Here is a 19435-nt window from a genome sequence, read left to right as displayed (position 1 = left end):
AACATTCATGCAAAATATAAACAAGATTCCTCAATGCATTTCAAAGTAATGGGCCGGATAAGATCTGACATGACCTTTGACCTCCGTGACCTTGACCTTTGAGATTGGAACCTGGGGTTTGCGTATGACACTCCGTCTCACTGAGGTTAACATTCATGCCAAATATAAACAAGATTCCTCAATGCATGTCAAAGTTATGGTCCGGACAAGATCTGACATGACCTTTGACCTCCAACTGTGACCTTGACCTTTGAGATAAGATTGCTCCATTCATGTCAAAGTTATGGTCCGGACAAACAAGTCCAGATGGACGGACGCACACACTAACACCATACATGCACCGAACAGCCATTTGGACAACTATGTTTTCGCATCCGCAAGTGGGCTTGACAAAAACAGTGCTGACGTCAACAAATATGATTTCTTGATCTAACCCATCGTAAGTCTTACTTTAATAATACTTCTTTGGAACTTCATACAACTGTCTATAGAATGTATGCATTAATTTTTTCATGTCTAATAAATCCATATGTTGTGGTGCTTAAAATAACATGTTAGCTAAAACAAAATTTCAAACACTGATTCTATTAATGCATACACCATATATCAAGTATTACTATAACCTGGCTCCAAGTAGATAATCTAGAAAAATGCTTCAAGTATTAAATCCTTTCCAGTCATCAAAAATGGAGTGAAGTGTGAATCTACTCACCAGAAGCAGGCAGGGAGTATGTACGTCCCATCTCGCTCCTCTGGTAGCGGTCAAAGTTAGGAATATTTCCAAACCCGTGTGGCAGACTGGCTTGAGGTTGTAAAGGTGAATTGCCAAATACTGACAGGTTGGATTGGGATCCTAAAACCAGCACATGTATAATGTAATTCTAATCTTCCTCCACACATTTTCAATACTCACTAAATCCAAGTTATGTAATGTATATCAGATTAAACTCTTTTTCTGATTTTTCTAACATGATCATTTCCTCATATATAAAAGTGGTGAAGGTAATTGATCTTAAGACCAGATTTGGCAGGCAGGGCGGCTTATGAAAAATACTTTAAACACAAACTAGGAATGCTGTTATTAATAAAACAATAATGTTGAAATATATTATATTTGAGTTTTGCAATTTTACTTTCATGTATATCAGCACAGTCTGTAAAACTTTTAAAGAAGAAATTTATATCTGAGATACAAAATTCCATTTTACCAAAGGCAAATGGACTAGTTCTCCTGTTACCAAACACAGTACCCTGGTCCTGTCCAAACATCGGATACCTCTGTCCTGGACTACCAAAGTCAAAACCACCTTGTTGGACCTGGGGTGGCAAGGTATTGAATGCGAATGGATCTTTGGCAGATGACTGTTGACTGAGGCCCAGCTGAGATTCATGCAGGAGATATGCAGTGTTATCCTTGGATTTTGCCAGCGCCCAGGCCTCACCATCTTTATTTTGACAATACTGCTCTACACTGTCTGGGTCTAATTTCACCCATGTACCCTCAACATTTACAACCTGTTGTACATAAAGGCAGTTAACATTGCAATTTTGGTTCAAAATCAGAAATATAAAAATAATAAATGAAGAATGCTTTCTGGTACACAGACACCAAATGAACCAAGATCATTAAGACCTGTCTTTAATTTTATCAAATATTTAAAATTGTAAAAAATTCTGTTTGAGTTTCAAAGGTCTGTACTCTACTTATTTTATTTTCTAAATATATATAGAAACACCAATACAATTCTATACTCTTGTATCATTGCTCATTTCTTCAGCAAATGAGCTATTTATTAGATATCACACATGACCTAATAATCTAGTAACTCTCCAGTCAAGCTATACCATTTTATCATCTTAACCCTTACCCTGCTAAATTTCTATAATGAACTTGTCCATCTTTCAATTTGGACAGTACCATCAACTGGTAAAAGGGGTGCTTACCAGAAAGTTACTGACTGAATGGCGAACAGTGCAGACCATGATCAGACTGCACGGATGTGCAGGCTGATCATGATCTACGCTGGTCGCAAAGGCAGAATAAATCGTGTCCAGCATGGTAAGGGTTAAAAGTGAATGAATAGTTCACTGCTGAGAAAAGCAATTTTTCTGGACGGAACCCTTCTGCATTTTAACAAACCTAACAACGACATGAGACATACCTCTTCAATAATATTAACTTGGTTACCCATGGTGACACGGCCTACAGGTGTGGCCTTAAGATTGGGATGGTTTCTGATGTTATGTCCAAATGACCCACACTTGACAACTTCATATGCACCTGGACCTCCTGTAAACATTTAGCACAAGTACATGCTCACTGCATACTACATCATTATAAAATGACTTCATGTATAATTTTGCCACACCTAGCTTTGACTTTAAATGACAAAGAAAACATAAAATATTCTATTATAAAAATATTTCTATAATGAATCGTGCATCAATTCATTTAAATGACAATGACCCTATAAGCTTCAACTCCAACTCTTCTACAAATAAAGCCTTACAATTCAGCAAAATATCAGCAATATATGTTTAGGACAAAATTAATTTCTGTAACTTTACACTAATTTCTTATACACTTTATATACTTTAGCAGTTCATTTTATTCTAGTGGGTTCCATAAGGGAAATGATAGAATACTCACCTTGAACAGGTTGTGTGGTTGGTTTCTGGCCATACATTTGAAATTTCTTCACTGTTTCATTGAGTATTTCATCAATGATTGACTTAGGTTCCTCTAGGGGAACCAGCAGTGTTTTTCCCAGGTGCTGGTTATACTGTAACACCCATGCATCTGTAAAACCATTGTTACACCACTCCTTGATGCTGTCAGCACACAGTCGTAACCATACACCATCATCATTGTGTACCTGTGGCAACATTTACTGGTCATTTATCTAACATTTACCATCTATCCAGAAATTCATAAATGACTACTCTGCTTTATGCCAACATGTGCATTAACTCCTAACTCTAGATGACCACTTAGTTATATGCCTATATTTTGAGTAACACTGAACTCTAGCCAACCACTTTGCTTTTTTGATAACATGTGGACAAAGTCTTAACTCTAGATGACTTTTTTGCTCTGTTTTATTCAAGCATCAACTTACCATATTTCTAAGACAGACAAAAGACATATTGTTACAATCTGATTTTCTTGACTGCTAATAGAGAAAACCTATGGAAAACAACACAAAATGTATCATCTTATTGATTGCTACTGAAAAGTATTCCCTCTAGCTGTTCACATAATACTAATTTCTTAAACAAGAGGGCCATGATGGCCTTATATCGCTCACCAGAGTTGATCTGGCCTACTGATCAAGTTTTTGATCCCACATGACCCAGTTTCAAACTTGACCTAGAGATCATCAAGACATCTTTAAGATAGGGTCGCAACTGTGGCCTCTAGAGTGATAACAAGTTTTTCCTTTGATTTGAACAGGTGACCTAATTTTTGACCCCACATGACCCAGATTCGAATTTGACCTAGAGGTCATCAAGACAAACATTCTGACCAATTCTCATGAGTTTCAAACTTAAATTGTGGCCTCTAGAGTGTTAACAAGCTTTTCCTTTGATCTTGCCTACTGACCTAGTTTTTGACCCCACATGACCCAGTTTCAAACTTGACCTAGAGATCATCATGACAAACATTCTGACCAAGTTTCATAAATATTGGGTCACAACTGTGGCCTCTAGAGTGTTCACAAGGCAAATGTTGACAGAATACACACGCCGGACAATGACCGGTCACAATAGCTCACCTTGAGCACTTTGTGCTCTGGTGAGCTAAAAATTCAAAACTGCTGAAGAAGAATACCAGTCAAAATACTGAGAAACAGCAACATTATATGGACTGGATAAAAATTCATGAAACTATCAGAATACACCACTTTATTTAATGTAAAAAGTCATTAAAGCATCAAAGTAAATCACTCTATTTACTGGGGGAAAAGTCATGGAACTACAAAAGTACTACCCTATATTTATTGGGTAAAAAAGATATGACACTGTCTGAAACTATATTAACTGGATAAAGTCATGAAACTAACAAAGCATATCACTCTATTAAAATCATGAAGGTATCAAAGTGCATCACTATATTAACTGAATTAAGTCATGAAACAATCAAAGTACATCACTGCACAACAAATGCCATATTCATTGACATATATTTGGTTTTAACTGTTAATGACAAGTCTGAGCAACAAGTGCCTTATTCATTGACATTAATCATTTTCTAATTAAACAACAAGTACTTATAGTCTAGCAAATATAAAGCAAGAGGGTCATTGACCCTAAAGTGCTCACCTGTGTACAAGGCTTCAAGTGTTCTTGTATAAGTACAGAGTTATTATTATTATTATTATTATTATTATTATTATAGTTAGGTTTCTTCTATGTTAGCCTATATTATATACATGTCACACACATTTTTGAACCTAGGGCAATAATTTGAATAATTACGGTAGAAATTACAAATCTGATATCACACGCCAAATATCAAGGCTGTAGCTATTATTGATTCAGAGAAGAAGATTTTCAAAGTTTCTTATATAAAAGCCTATAGTAAGTACATGTCAGATACAGGAGCGTGGCCATTTTTTTTTACCTTAGGGCAATAATTTGGATAAGTATGGTAGAGAGTCAAATCCTTATATCACATGCCAAAGAGAAAAGGATTTTTAAAGTCTGATAGCTGAAAACCTATTTTTAACCAAAAAGACCCATGTTCAATGAACTGGAACCATTTGAACAACTTTAAAAGAGGGCTACCCAGAGATCATTTGTGTAAAGTAATTCCACTAAATACATATAGGGAAAAGTGACCACGCCCACTGGCGGCCATGTGTTTTGACGAATTGGTATAATTTGAATAATCTTGGTAGAGGGTCACATAAGGACCATTTGTGTGAAATTATTTCAAAATCGGACCATCTGTTTAGGAGGAGATGTCGTTTAAAGATTTTTCTATTTTTAGCTCTGGCGGTCCCTATGTACAATCAAGCGGAACCGTTTGAACAACTTTGGTAGAGGACCATCCAAGGAACATCCATGCCAAGTTTCATCAAAATCCATTCAGCTCTTTTGGAGGAGATGTCTTTTAAACACAATTGTTGACAACGGAAGGACGGATGGACGCACAACGGACACAGTGTGATCACAATAGCTCACCATGATCACTGCTCAGGTCAGCTAATAAATATAGAATTCCAAACACACTGTAAGAGTGCTATATGAAAAATATTTGTTATCCCTATCTGTACTCACCTCGTCCATAAATGAGATGACCCCCTCAGGTTTCACAATACCAATCTGTTCACTCTGTAATGATGGGTTTGTCCTCACCCTCAGTCCAGCACTGTTCTTACCCACAAACTTCCTCATCTGTAAATAGAAAACAATTTCCATTACATTACTGTCAGCTATAACAACTGTCAGCTGTAACCACTGTCAGCCATAACCACTGTAAGCTACAACTACTGTTAGCCACAACCACTGTCAGCAACAACCACTGTCAGATATAACCACTGTCAGCCATAACCACTGTAAGCTACAACTACTGTTAGCTGTAATAACTGTTAGCTATAACCACTGTCAGCTGTAACTGCTGTAAGCATGAACTACTGTTAGCTATAACCGCTGTCAGCTGTAACCGCTGTAAGCATGAACTACTGTTAGCTATAACCACTGTCAGCTGTAACCGCTGTAAGCATAAACTACTGTTAGCTGTTACCACTGTTAGCCATAACCACTGTCAGCTACAACCACTGTCAGCTGTAACCGCTGTAAGCATAAACTACTGTTAGCTATAACCACTGTCAGCTGTAACCGCTGTAAGCATCAACTACTGTTAGCTATAACCACTGTCAGCTGTAAGCATCAACTACTGTTAGTTGTAACCACTGTTAGCCATAACCACTGTCAGCTGACAACCGCAGATATAACCACTGTTAGCCATAACCACTGTGAGCCATAACTACTGTAAGCTACAACTACTGTTAGATGTAACCACTGTCAGCTTTAACCACTGTCAGCCATAACCACTGTCTGCCATAACCATTTTCAGCTATAACAACTGTTAGCTATACACACTGTTAGCCATAACCACTGTCAGCTATAACCACTCTGAGCCATAACTACTGTGAGCCATAACCACTGCCAGCCTTAACCACTGTCAGCTTTAACCACTATCAGCTTTAATTGTTATCTATACACACTGTCAATTAAACGTACACTGTCAGCTATACACACTGTCAGTTATACAAAGCATGAAAATTTAAGTGGAAGGGAATATTGCTGTGTTTTTTTTGAAATCCATGTCCATGTGTAGTCTAATTCAAAGGTGCCCCCCTTACAAATCAGACGATTTAATAAACTGTTTTAACTTTGCTTATCATTTAAAATAAAATTTTCATTTCTATTTTACTTTCAATAACTTCTGGTCTAAATAATTCATAGCTGCTTTAGGTATAAATTTCAGAGAGAAAAAAGTATAAATTTCACAGAGAGAAAAAAACAAGGAAGAAAAAAGAAGTGCTGAATGGCGTAGGCGGAGCTTATGGGTTTCCCCACGGTGTTCCTCAATAGAATCAATAGTCGAAGTATCCAACCTACTAAGCCAGCACGTTATTGGTAGTAAATTTTTCCAATATAAACCTTTCATACTTTACTTGTGTTAAACGTTATACACAAGTGCACATAAAACCGTGAGATAGTAGGTCAATATATAATAGTCTATGTATAATACAATGTAAACAGTGGTTCATTCAGTTCTAAAGTGGTTGAAATATCAACAATTTTATTAGTTTTTTTAAAACACTTTGAATTGTACACTGTCATTATATATACCACATATTTTCAAACAGGACATCATACATTTTTTAAGCTTTACTGTTAAAACACTTTTTCAACTAGTACTCATCAATTTTCTTTTTAAACAAACCCTAAAATACACAAGTTCTTGAAATTTTACTTGAAAATAGTTAATGTACTGTACATAGTGAAAAAAGAAATATTTCATTTTAACAAACTAACAATGCTAAAATAAACAAACCATAACAAGATTCTTGCAGTCAAATATAACCAAAAAAAATGTTAACACTGTTAACATTTCCGTAGGGCTTTAAATCTTATGTTCAAAACAAATGAAGCAGTTGTCCAAATATATGTGTATAATAACATGGTTAGAAAAGCAATCATTTTAGCACTGCAAATGAATTTATACAGGGAGGTAGTAACAAGAGCACCACCTGCAGGTACCAAATCTCATCTGCAAGTGCTGGACAATATGTTAAACAGAAGAATTATGGTTCTTGGCTTTGTTATTGATCTTAACTAATGACAAAAAAAATGTATGAGGTTTCAAAGCTATTGCAAGTATTCAAGAAACGTGAACTTAAACAAAAAACAACCAAGAAATACTGATTTTCTAAGTTAAAAAGGCTCATAATTCTGACAAAATGCAAGACAGAGTTATGGTTCATGACCTATATACTAATCTAATGATAATAAACAAGTGAACAAAGTTTTAAAGCTATAGCTGTTAAAGGGTGACCAAAATAAAAAGAGATTCAAATTTTCTAAGTACATAAAGAGCCATAATTCAGACAAAATGCATATCAGACTTATGGCTCTTGGCCTACTTACTCATCTAATGATGATTAACAAGTCTGCAAAGTTTCAAAACTAGTGTACTTATAGTATTCAAGTGAAGTGGACCCAAACAAAAAAAAAATCAAAGAAATTCAAATTTTCTAAGTATAAAAAGGGCCATAATTCATACAAAATGCAGGTTAGATTTATGGTTCTTGGCTTCCGCAGTCATCTAATGATGATAAATAAGTGTGTAAAGTTTCTAAGCTGTAGCTCTTGTAGTTTTTGAGAAAAGGTGGACCTAAACAAAAATATTAACCAACGCCGATGATCAAGTGATGACAATACCTTACAGATTTAAAAAAAAAACATCAGACAAGCTAAAAAAACTGTGGTGCACAAATTCACATTCTGAATAATATTCCTAAATAGTTCCATGATTCTAGGTAAAATCTTTTTTAAAATATATGCAACACATATTTTTTAGCACATATATGTATTTTTCATTAAGTCAAAGATCATAACTCGGGTCTGGTTGTGTGAAATCCCAAACAGAACACCTGGTGCACAACTTCACACGCTATATAATAATCCTCTAATATTTTAAGACACTAACTCAAATACCTTAGAGATTTATGCAACACAAACTTGTATGCCCTTTATGTATATTTTGGACAATCAAGGGCCATTACTCTGGTCTGACTGACAGAACTCCAGAACAAACCCCAGGCATGAGATTAAGTGCTTGCAATAAAAGAGAAAACTGAAATATATGTTTTGTTTACTTACGCCTTGACCTTTTATGACCTCTACTCTTGTAAGCTACTACCTTGGCCTCATTAATATTTTTGTACAATACATTTTTATTTGGGTATGCAGCTCTGGCAGCCCATTGCTAGCCATTGCTTATCAATCGCCCAGCCAGATTGGAATTATGAAACCTGTTTTCAACTTTTCAACTTTAGGTTGCGGCTGCAAAAATGTTCAGGTGTGACCTTTTATGGCCTCGAGCATGTGTGTACAGAACAGCTAATGCATATTCACATGTTTATGAATATTCAGTACTATGAACAGCAAATTCAAATTCAGTATATAGTATGTGCTGTGAACAACAGAAAACCTTTGCTATTTGAAAATCAGTTCACAGAATGTACTATGAAAGGTTTTTAGTCATTCTAGACTGAAGAAAAAGGAGAAATACAAAATTACAGGGTTTTCATTGGATGACAAATAAAGCTGCACACCAAGGTAGATCTGCACAAGGATCATTTTTTTCTACATACTGACATTGATTTAACTCTTGATTTTCAAAAGTCTCAGAATATACTTAGAAACTACAGACTGCTTTTAGAACAAGAGGGTCATGATGACCCTGAATTGCTCACCTGAGTAATATGAGCCACATGTTTCAAATGGCAAACTGATGCTGAAGTATTAGAAAGTAGGTCAGTAGGTCACATTCATGGTCATTGAAAGTCAGTTTTAAGATCGGTATGCAAAACTGTACATGTCATCCAAATTTCAAGGCTGTAGCTCAAAAAAACAAGAAGGTAGGTCAGTAGGTCAAGGTCACAGTAAGGTGACATGTAATCACTTGGGTACATCAGGTAAATATAATTAAACAGTCTAGGAAATATGATCTGATAATTTTTTAGGTATTTTTTCCTATATAACTCATATAACAAGCGACCTACAGGGCGGGGCCTCTTTTCACCCCAGGGGCATAATTTGAACAATCCTGTTAGAGGTCCACCAGGCAATGATACATACCAAATATCAACGGCCTAGGCCTTGAACTTTCAGAAAGAAGATTTTTATTTTTTTTCCCTATATAAGTCTATGTTAAACTTGGGACCCCAGGGGCAGGTCCTCTTTTCACCCCAGGGTAATAATTTGAACAGTTTTGGTAGAGGACCACAAGGCAATGCAACACACTAAATATCAAAAGCCTAGGCCTTGCAGTTTCAGATATGAAGATTTTTAAAGTTTTCTCCTTTACAAGTCTATGTAAAACTGGAGGCCTCTTTTCACCCCAGGGGCACAATTTGAACAATCTTCACAGAGGACCACAAGGCAATGCTACATACCAAATATCAAAGGCCTAGATCTTGTAGTTTCAGACAAGAAGATTTTTAAAGTTTTTTCTTACATAAGTCTATGCAAAACTGGAGGACCCCCGGGGCAGGGCCTCTTTTCACCCCAGGGGCACAATTTGAACAATCTTCACAGAGGACCACAAGGCAATGCTACATACCAAATATCAAAGGTCTACGTCTTGTGGTTTTAGACAAGAAGATTTTTAAAGTTTTTTCCTATATAAGTCTATGTAAAACTTGTGACCCCTGGGGCGGGGCCTCTTTTCACCCCAGGGGCACAATTTGAACAATCTTGATAGAGGACCATAAGATGATGTCACATGCCAAATATCAAGGCTCTACGTCTTGCAGTTTTGGACAAGAAGATTTTTTAAGTTTTTCCTTTCGGTTGCCATGGCATTAAATTCTTTGAAAAATTTTGAAAGGGGACCACCCAAGGATCATTCCTGTGAAGTTTGGTGTAATTCTGCCCAGTGGTTTTCAAGAAGAAGATTTTTTTAGAAAATGTTGACGGACACACGACACACGACGGACATTGAGCGGTCACAAAAGCTCACCATGAGCCTTTGGCTCAGGTGAGCTAAAAAGCACACAACTCTCCATACTGCTCCACTTAAACAGAAAGTCGATTTGGCCATATCAAAAACAAATTTTATGACACAACTTTATTTAAGGGAAATATTGTATGAGAAATTGTATGCAATCATAACTATTAATCAACAAGAAGTAAACAAGACCTATTTTAAAAACAAGGAGCTGCGTTCAATAAACACTTGATGCCCCCGTTGGCATCCTTGTCAATACAAAGCAACCTAAGTCCAAAACGAGGTCAAGGTCAAACTGAGGTCAGGTGATGTTTGAAGATGAGGAATGGTCACAGATTACATCTGTAGTAGTATCAATTCATTCTTGTAAGCGGTATTGACGCTAGACGAAACAGTCCCATTTGGTTAACCAAGAGATGGCCAATATAAAGCAACCTAAGTCCAAAATGAGGTCAAGGTCAAGGTCAAACTGAGGTCAGGTGATGTTTGAAGATGAGGAATGGTCACAGGTTACATCTGTATTAGTATCAATTCATTCTTGTAAGCGGTATTGATGCTAGACGAAACGGTCCCATTTGGTTAACCAAGAGATGGCCCATATAAAGCAACCTAAGTCCAAAATGAGGTCAAGGTCAAACTGAAGTCAGGTGATGTCTGAAGATGAGGAATGGTCACAGGTTACATCTGCATTAGTATCAAGTCATTCTAGTAAGGGGTATTGATGCTAGACGAAACGGTCCCATTTGGTTAACCTCGTACGGACAGACGGACAGGACAATTACTATATGCCTCCTGCATCAGTAGATGCCGGGGGCATAAAAATATACCCCACACATACCGTAATTGGTCAATTATAGGTAGCACTCGTGTATAGGACGCAGTGAAAAAATATCAACAGAATTCTGGAAAAATGCTTATACCCATGTAAAGAGAACTTCTTGCTCTGGATTGTCCATATTTAGATTAAATCTACATGTATTTAAACTGAGAATTCGTCTCGTTTTAATTAATTGCAATATCATAAAAGGAATGTCAATCAATTTTTATAAACTTGCAAAATCCTTAGGGTATTATGAATTGCAATTTATCTCATAAATTCACTTATCCGAATTTGTTTGTCCGAAATTCGCTAGTTTCTGACACAAACTCACCGGTTTTTGCTAAATCATTGTCGATGTTTTTGCATGTTGTGCAAGTATTTACATTGAAAAGCATAAACTCTGTGTAAACACTAAACTGCTGCATCCTCTGATCACTCCATGAATAATGACGCCAGTGAAAACGAAAGTACCCTTTGACACGTGGCGGTAAAATGACGTAATTTTAAGACTGGTTTGCAAATTGTTTTGAACATTACGGATCAGCGACTATGATCATGTTATTCGATCTCAAAAATCTCACACGCATATGTTTACACTTGCCTCCGGGTATGATTAAACGGTTAATTGTTTGCAGATTGTGATAGTAGGTGGTAAGATAAGTAATGCCTCGGGTGTGAATTTCTTGATGAACAAGAGGATTATAGACAACTATCAAAATTATGTTTGAAGACTAGATAATCGATTTCCGAGCTACCTGATATGGAGTTTCAAGTATTTTAATGCAAAATGTGTGAAAACACGCCGGGAAAGTTTTACACAGGTTTTGTTAAAAACTTAATGATCAGTTACAGAAATGCGTTGTAAAATATATCTTAATAAAAAACAGTTTATTAATTTATCTTAAGATTTTATGTGAGCTCTAAATTTTACATTTTATACAAAAGTAAATTAAGACGCCGGGTCCCGATACCCGCTATTAGCTATGCCCGAGGCATTGGTATTTACTCCCCTTGAATTCTCTTCAATATAAAGGTACGCGGTGTAAACAAAGATCGATTTTCTTAATTTTTGAGTCGGGGGAAATGTTTGGTCTTTTTCTATCCCCATATGTAGGACGCACTGGTCCTTCGAGACCAGAATCTCAGTAAAAAATGTGCGTCTTATATTCGTAGGATGACGGTATATCCCATATGATTGTCTCGCACAGAAGAGATATTAAATATGCTGTCACCTTGACTCTGACATCTCATTCTTTTTTGTTTTTCATTCAGACAGCAAAATGCTGACTCATAATGCTAAACTAGCCTTAGATATACTTTGGTCACAGCAAGTACGCTTTCACTTTTAAAATCTTTTACTTATTGAGTTAATTTTCACATTTATAACTTAAACAAGAGGACCATGATGGTCCTGAATCGCTCACCTCTACCCACATGACCCAGTTGATAAACATTCAGACCAACTTTCATACAGATCCCATGAAAAATATGGCCTCTAGAGAGGTCACAATGTTTTTTCATTATTTGACCTACTGACCTACTTTTTGAAGACACGTGACCCACTTTCGAACTTGACCTAGATATCATCAAGATGAACATTCTGACCAATTTTCATGAAGATCCATTCACAAATATGGCCTCTAGAGATGTCACAAGGTTTTTCTATTTTTAGACCTACTGACCTAGTTTTTGACCGCACATGACCCTGTTTCGAACCTGACCTAGATATCATCAAGATGAACATTCAGACCAACTTTCATATAGATCCCATAAAAAATATGGCCTTTAGAGAGGTCACAAGGTTTTTCTATTATTTGACCTACTGACCTAGTTTTAGATGGCACATGACCCACTTTCGAACTTGACCTAGATATCATCAAGATGAACATTCAGACCAACTTTCATACAGATCCCATGAAAAATATAGCCTCTAGAGAGGTCCCAAGGTTTTTCTATTACTTGACCTACTGACCTAGTTTTTGAAGGCACGTGACCCACTTTCGAACTTGACCTAGATATCATCAAGGTGAACATTCTGACCAATTTTCATCAAGATTTCATGAAATATATGGCCTTTAGAGAGGTCACAAGGTTTTTCTATTTTTAGACCTACTGACCTAGTTTTTGATGGTACGTGACCCAGTTTTGAACTTGACCTAGATATCATCAAGTGAACATTCAGACCAACTATCATACAGATCCCATAAAAAATATGGCCTTTAGAGAGGTCACAAGGTTTTTCTATTATTTGACCTATTGACCTAGTTTTTGACCGCACGTGACCCAGTTTCGAACTTGACCTAGATATCATCAAGGTGAACGTTCTGACCAATTTTCATGAAGATCTTGTGAAATATATGGCCTCTAGAGAGGTCACAAGGTTTTTCTATTTTTAGACCTACTGACCTAGTTTTTGACGGCATGTGACCCAGTTTCGAACTTGACCTAGATATCATCAAGGTGAACATTCTGACCAATTTTCATGAAGATCTTGCGAAATATATGGCCTCTAGAGAGGTCACAAGGTGTTTCTATTTTTAGACCTACTGACCTAGTTTTTGATGGCACGTGACCCAGTTTCGAACTTGACCTAGATATCATCAAGATGAACATTCTGACCAACTTTCATAAAGATCCCACAAAAAATGTGACCCCTAGAGATGTCACAAGGAAAAGTTTACGCACGGAGGGACGCACGGACGACGGACGCTGCTTGATCACAAAAGCTCACCTTGTCACTTTGTGACAGGTGAGCTTACAAGGGCCATAACTATGAAGAACTTGTCTGAAATAGTTGGTTATCAAATATGGCCTAAATATTTGTATCTAAACAGTCATATTCTGTATGAGCATAATTGTGATCAAGTAAAAATACTAGGGTCAATGTCAATTTTCAAAATTTTGACTTATTCTAGGGCAGTAACTTTGGAGATACTGAACTGTAAAGGTAACTTATCAAACTTGATTTTAATTTTACATTAAAAAACGTATGTGTATGTATGGTTTAGATAAACAAGAGCTGTCTGTTGACAGCACGCTCAACTATTCAAAGAATTGGTGTAAGTATGGATTCCTAGTTATTTTTTGAATGGTCTAGCTAAAAAGATGTAAGTAGAAAAGTTATGTACTCTTGCCTACACACAGAGACCATGATGGAAAGCAAGTATTCAAAGTTTCAAAACCATATATCAAACAGTCTAGACAAAATATGGAATAGTACATGGAACTTAACTAATTTCTATGTGAAAAAGGCCCATAACTGAGCCAAATTCCTGGTCCTAGTTATGTAGTCTTGTCTACATATGGAGACTATGATGGTAAAGAAGTGGTCATAGTTTCAAAGCCATATGTCAAACAGTTTAGACAAAATATGGACTGGTACAAAAAACTTAACTGATTTCCAAGCCCAAAAAGGGCCAAAATTCAGCCAAATATCTTTGCTATAGTTACATACCCTTGATTACAGATGAAGATCATGACAATGAACAAGTGTTCAAAGTTTTAAAGCCACATGTCCAATAGTTTTGACAAAGCGCAGACTTGTACAAAAACTGAACCAATTTTCAAGTTCAAAAAGAGCTATAATTCAGCCAAAACACTTGACAGAGGTATGTACTCTTGTCTATATATAGAGACTGTTATAATAAACAAATGATAAAAGTTTCAAAGCCATATGTCAAATAGTTTACACAAAATATGAACTGGTAAAAAAACTTGACCAAGATTTGTAAGTTAAAAGGGGCCATAATTCAGTCAAAATCCTTGACAGAGTTATGTACTCTTGCCTAAAACTGGAAATGTTGATGGTACACAAGAGTTGAAAGTTTCAAAGTTATAGGACAAAAGGTTTTGTCAAAATGTGGACTGGCACAAAAAACTTAACTAAGGTGTAACACTGATGCCGACGCCATGGTGAGTAGGATAACTCTCCTTATTCTTCTAATAGTCGAGCTAAAAACTACTGAATTTAGGTTTTTGATATGGAATCATTATTTTGTTTACTACATGTCACTGAATATTTTGAAATAGTATGCATTATTAGCCTTACTTAGGTCATACAGAAATGTTTTTAGAATCAAGCACAGTCAAGGTTTACAAGAGTTTTGACCAAAGGTTCAGCTTGTTTTGCAGACTTTACGAAAAAGCACCTGATGTTAACTATTTCCTTTTTTCATTCCCTCAAATCTGATATAAATCTGTTTGTTTTTCTTTTCTCACTTTCTAACCTATCATACCTGATTTCCTTGCACAGATTTATTCTAGTTACCGTATTTTGGTGTGTATAGGTCGCACTTTTTCTACCCATTTTGCTGCCTGAAAAAGTTCCTGCGACCTATACGACAGAACATTGCCAGCAGTTTTTTTTTCGGGCCAATTTTCTGACCGTAGCTCTTGCAAAATTACGTGCATCTGTTACGAACGAACAAAATGGATAAAAAATATCAATATCGGCGGCTTTTCAGCCAATAGCGGTTACTTTGAATAAAATATAACCTAAATAACCCATACAGACTATTCAAATTACGAATGACTTTAATTCAAAGATGTTTTTGCAGTCTGAATTACGTTTGTTTCTACTTTCGTTTTACTGGAGGCCATTGACATGTACTCCGGGTTGGATAAAATCCGGACAGATCCGTCCTCCATTCCAAACATTGTTTATACTAATTCTTAGCGTATTAAAAAATTTGAAAGATAATTTTTTACTTTTGATTTTTAAATAAAAGAAAAAAATCCAAACAGAGATATTTTGTTAATCTTTTTACTCAGAATCAAAAGAACGCGGTTAATTACATGACACGGAAAGGTGTTATAATTGCTGTGCAAACAATTCACACTTAAACTTGCATGATAACAGAATGTAAACGCAAACCGTCTGCTGCCAATTAGTGTCAAAAAGCCGCTTTTCTTTGATGTAGTCTGTTACCAATACTACTGTTGGTACGAAACGGTTGGGAACGAAAATAACACTGCCCGATTTCCACCAATCAGGTTCTGATAATAATTCAGTCCGCGGCATCAATATGGCCGCCGCCATAACTTTTTTGCCGGTAAATATTAAATATTGCTGGGGAAAAAATCGGAAATTTAACTGCGACTAATACGCTGGAAGTTAAATTTTCCGACCATTTCCAGAGCAAAAATTAGATGCGGACTATACATTACCGCGACCTATACACACCAAAATACGGTACTATTTATTTTTCCAGCTTTAGAAGTTGACAATAACTGCACTTTGTATGAATTAGTGTTCATTTTTTGTCCCTTCTCAAATTGTATTTATCCACATATTTTTTTCCATTATTTTGACTCTTAGTTCTACTCTAATCAAATTTATAACAAGACTACTGCTAAACAGTATAAAGGTCCCCTACGGGGAGAGGCATTGGTCATACTGCTGCCACAGGAACCACATTTTTTATACTGAAACTTAATTGGAGAACATGCATATTCTCCAATAACCTACCATCTGCAAAGCAGGATTCATCAGAAAAAAAAGCACTTTGAAATGTAATAAAGGATCTATCTTCTGTTACTGATGGATGGATTGTCAGACAAATAAATGAACAGACAAATAAATGGATAAAATAAAATGATCTGTATATTCGTATATTCTACATATTGCTTTCTATTTATGTCTCAGGTTTCATGAAAAAATCTCTATAACCAAAAAAGAACAGTACCTGCTTATTCTCCATATTGCTGTCTATCCATGTATAAAGTTTCATGAAAAATGACTTGTACTTTAATTTATGACAGGATTCCCACTTTTTTGTAATATTATTTGACTATTTGATGCTACTGCAAACTGACTGAGGATGGACAGAGGGCAAAACCGTAAGTCCCTGCTGGTGAAACACTGCTAGGGGACTAAAAAGCCAGAGAAAACAGATTACTGAATTTATACTGAAGTTTTCCGGCTTCTAGGGCCCTCTTGAGCATCTGAAATAATGACCAAACTAGAGCTGCTTTTGAGAAAAGCGCATGTCTCCCACAACTGCCTAATCATCTGAATATTAGTGTATGAGTCAACCATGCACCAAGACCTCAACTGCCTAATCAAATGACATGATTAGGTCTTGGGGCATAAATAATTTACTCCACTAAGAAAACTTTCAGTTCCTAGGTCACACGAGCGTAAACCCTCTTCCCTATATTCTATAATTCCCAATCAGACTTTCAGTGCTTTGATTATCAAAAAAAAATGACTTTCAGTGCTTTGATTATCAAAAACAATGTTTCAAGGGCCATAATTCTGAAGTGCCTGGGACGATTTGGCTAGTTATTGAACTTGGCCGAGGACTTATTGGCAAACACATTTTGTTCAAGTTTGGTGAAGATCGGATGAGAAATGTTCGACTTAGAGTGCTGACAAGATTTGTGACAGACGGACAGACACACAGGAGTAAATCAATATGTCTCCCACCACACAGTGGAGTGGGAGACATAATAAAGCATAATGTTAAATATCCTTAAACTTACCTGCTTTCTCTGTTGTCGTTTCAATGACTGAGTGGGTGGGGTAACACCTTTTGGTGGCTCCTTTACCTCCATTTTGTATGTCTCTCCTGAATTGACAAAAGAGAAGAGAGATCAACTACACACTTGCAACTTTAAACAAATACTTTGAATAAAAATAGTTTTGAGTAATATTTATGTGTACTGTGTTCACTCATATTTGGAATATAATGATGTGAAGAAGATTTTTCATTTTTATTAAGGACAGCTCACTTAAACTAGATGTGTGTCCATAACTCCTACATGACTGAATGAATCCGGATGCGAAACCCCAGGTGCATAACTGCACATGCTGACCAACATTCCTGTAAACTTTGGTGACTCTAGGTCAAATACTTTTGGAGCTACGCCGACACAACATTAAAATGACTAATTTTTTACTAAGTCAGGGGCCATAAATCCTACACGACTGAATGAATCCAGATGCGAAACCACAGGTGCACAACTACACATGCTGACCAACATTCCTGTAAAGTTTTGTGACTCTACGTCAAATACTTCTGGAGCTAGGCGCGACACAACACTAAAATGACCAATTCTTACAAAGTCAGGGGCCATAACTCCTACACTTATGAATAAATCTAGACGCGAAACCCCTGGTGCACAACTACACATGCTGACCAACATTCCTGTAAAGTTTTGTGACTCTACATCAAAAACTTTTGGAGCTAGGCGCGACACAACATTCTCGGAAGGACGGACGGACGGACAAGAGCAAATCTTTATGCCCCCACCACTCATTGGGGGTGGGGGGGCACAAAAAATGAGCTATCAGTAGAATGACATATGCCCCCCTAATATATCCTATCCAAGGAATTGTTCCAGTATTATTTTCAATAGTTATAGTGGGGTTTATGGTAGTCTATGTGAATCCTGACAATATGCACAAGTTCACTTAATAGTAACAGTAGTTTTCTGTTTGCCTGTACTAGGCCCTTTGAAAACTGTAATGAGTAATCAATATAGCAAAATATAGCATTTTGTGGAATTGCAATGGACCATAATTCTGGAACTGGACATATTTTACACAAGTCCTGAACATATGCATAAGTTCACTTCAGAGTGATATACATGTACTTCTGTAAGTTTTGGTCAGATCCATTTAAATCTGTAAGATGAGTAATCTGGACAAGCCTTTCAGTACAACTTTGCACGTTGTAGTTTCACAGTGCCACAACTCATAAATCTGGCACGGCGTATGTCCTGATAATATGCAAAATTCACTTCACAGTGATATATTTCTGTAAGTTAGGACCACACCCTTCAAAATCTGTAAGAGGACGTATTGGTACAAGGTTTATATATGTATCGTTCTAAATAGTTTTAAAGGGTCAGAACTCCTGATCTGGGAAAGGTATGCTCTGAAAATATGCGCTAGTTCGCATTATATTAAGTTTGGGTCAGATCCCTTGAAACAAGAGTTATCTGGACAAGGCTTACACTGGTACTGCACAATATTCAACCTTCTGTAAAATTTCAAAGGGCCACAACTCCTAAACTGAGCAGGGTACCTACACATCCTGCTAATATGCCCAAGTTCACTTCATAGCAACATCTTTCTGTAAGTTGGGCCAAATCCCTTAAAATCTGGACAAAAATTTCGAGATGGACTGAAGGATAGACAATGCAGCAACTACATGTACCCTCCACTCTCGCATTCCCCAATTTCCTTTTTCAGAGTGTATAAAAACTTAAAGTTTATCTACTACATACCAATAAACAGAAAAATCTAGTCTTTGGCACAAAACTGCGAAAACCAGGTCACAAGTTGACATCAGCAAGTTACAGTGTGTATATAAAATAAAATGCAGTGACTAACTTAAAAGACCTAAAGTAAAGCAATTTTT

The 19435-nt window shown here is 36.5% G+C and overlaps 1 protein-coding gene across 13 annotated transcripts in view; it reads right to left on the bottom strand.

The window, feature by feature from the left end:
* Positions 1 to 19435, bottom strand: part of LOC123556504 (E3 ubiquitin-protein ligase MYCBP2-like) — a 166289-nt gene that overhangs the window by 40372 nt on the left and 106482 nt on the right. For all 13 annotated transcript variants that reach the window (XM_053542723.1, XM_053542730.1, XM_053542731.1 and 10 more), the window contains 6 exons: positions 17553 to 17638; positions 5284 to 5400; positions 2651 to 2876; positions 2163 to 2290; positions 1209 to 1515; positions 713 to 853 (listed from right to left, as the gene is read on the bottom strand). In XM_053542723.1, coding sequence (XP_053398698.1) covers positions 713 to 853; positions 1209 to 1515; positions 2163 to 2290; positions 2651 to 2876; positions 5284 to 5400; positions 17553 to 17638 — 1005 coding nt within the window. The remainder of the gene's footprint in view (positions 1 to 712; positions 854 to 1208; positions 1516 to 2162; positions 2291 to 2650; positions 2877 to 5283; positions 5401 to 17552; positions 17639 to 19435) is intronic.

Source organism: Mercenaria mercenaria, chromosome 5 (genome assembly GCF_021730395.1).
Source record: "Mercenaria mercenaria strain notata chromosome 5, MADL_Memer_1, whole genome shotgun sequence".
Classification (NCBI taxonomy): domain Eukaryota; kingdom Metazoa; phylum Mollusca; class Bivalvia; order Venerida; family Veneridae; genus Mercenaria; species Mercenaria mercenaria.
The sequence above is the reverse complement of the archived record's forward strand: the minus strand, read 5'-3'. Positions and strand labels throughout refer to the sequence as shown.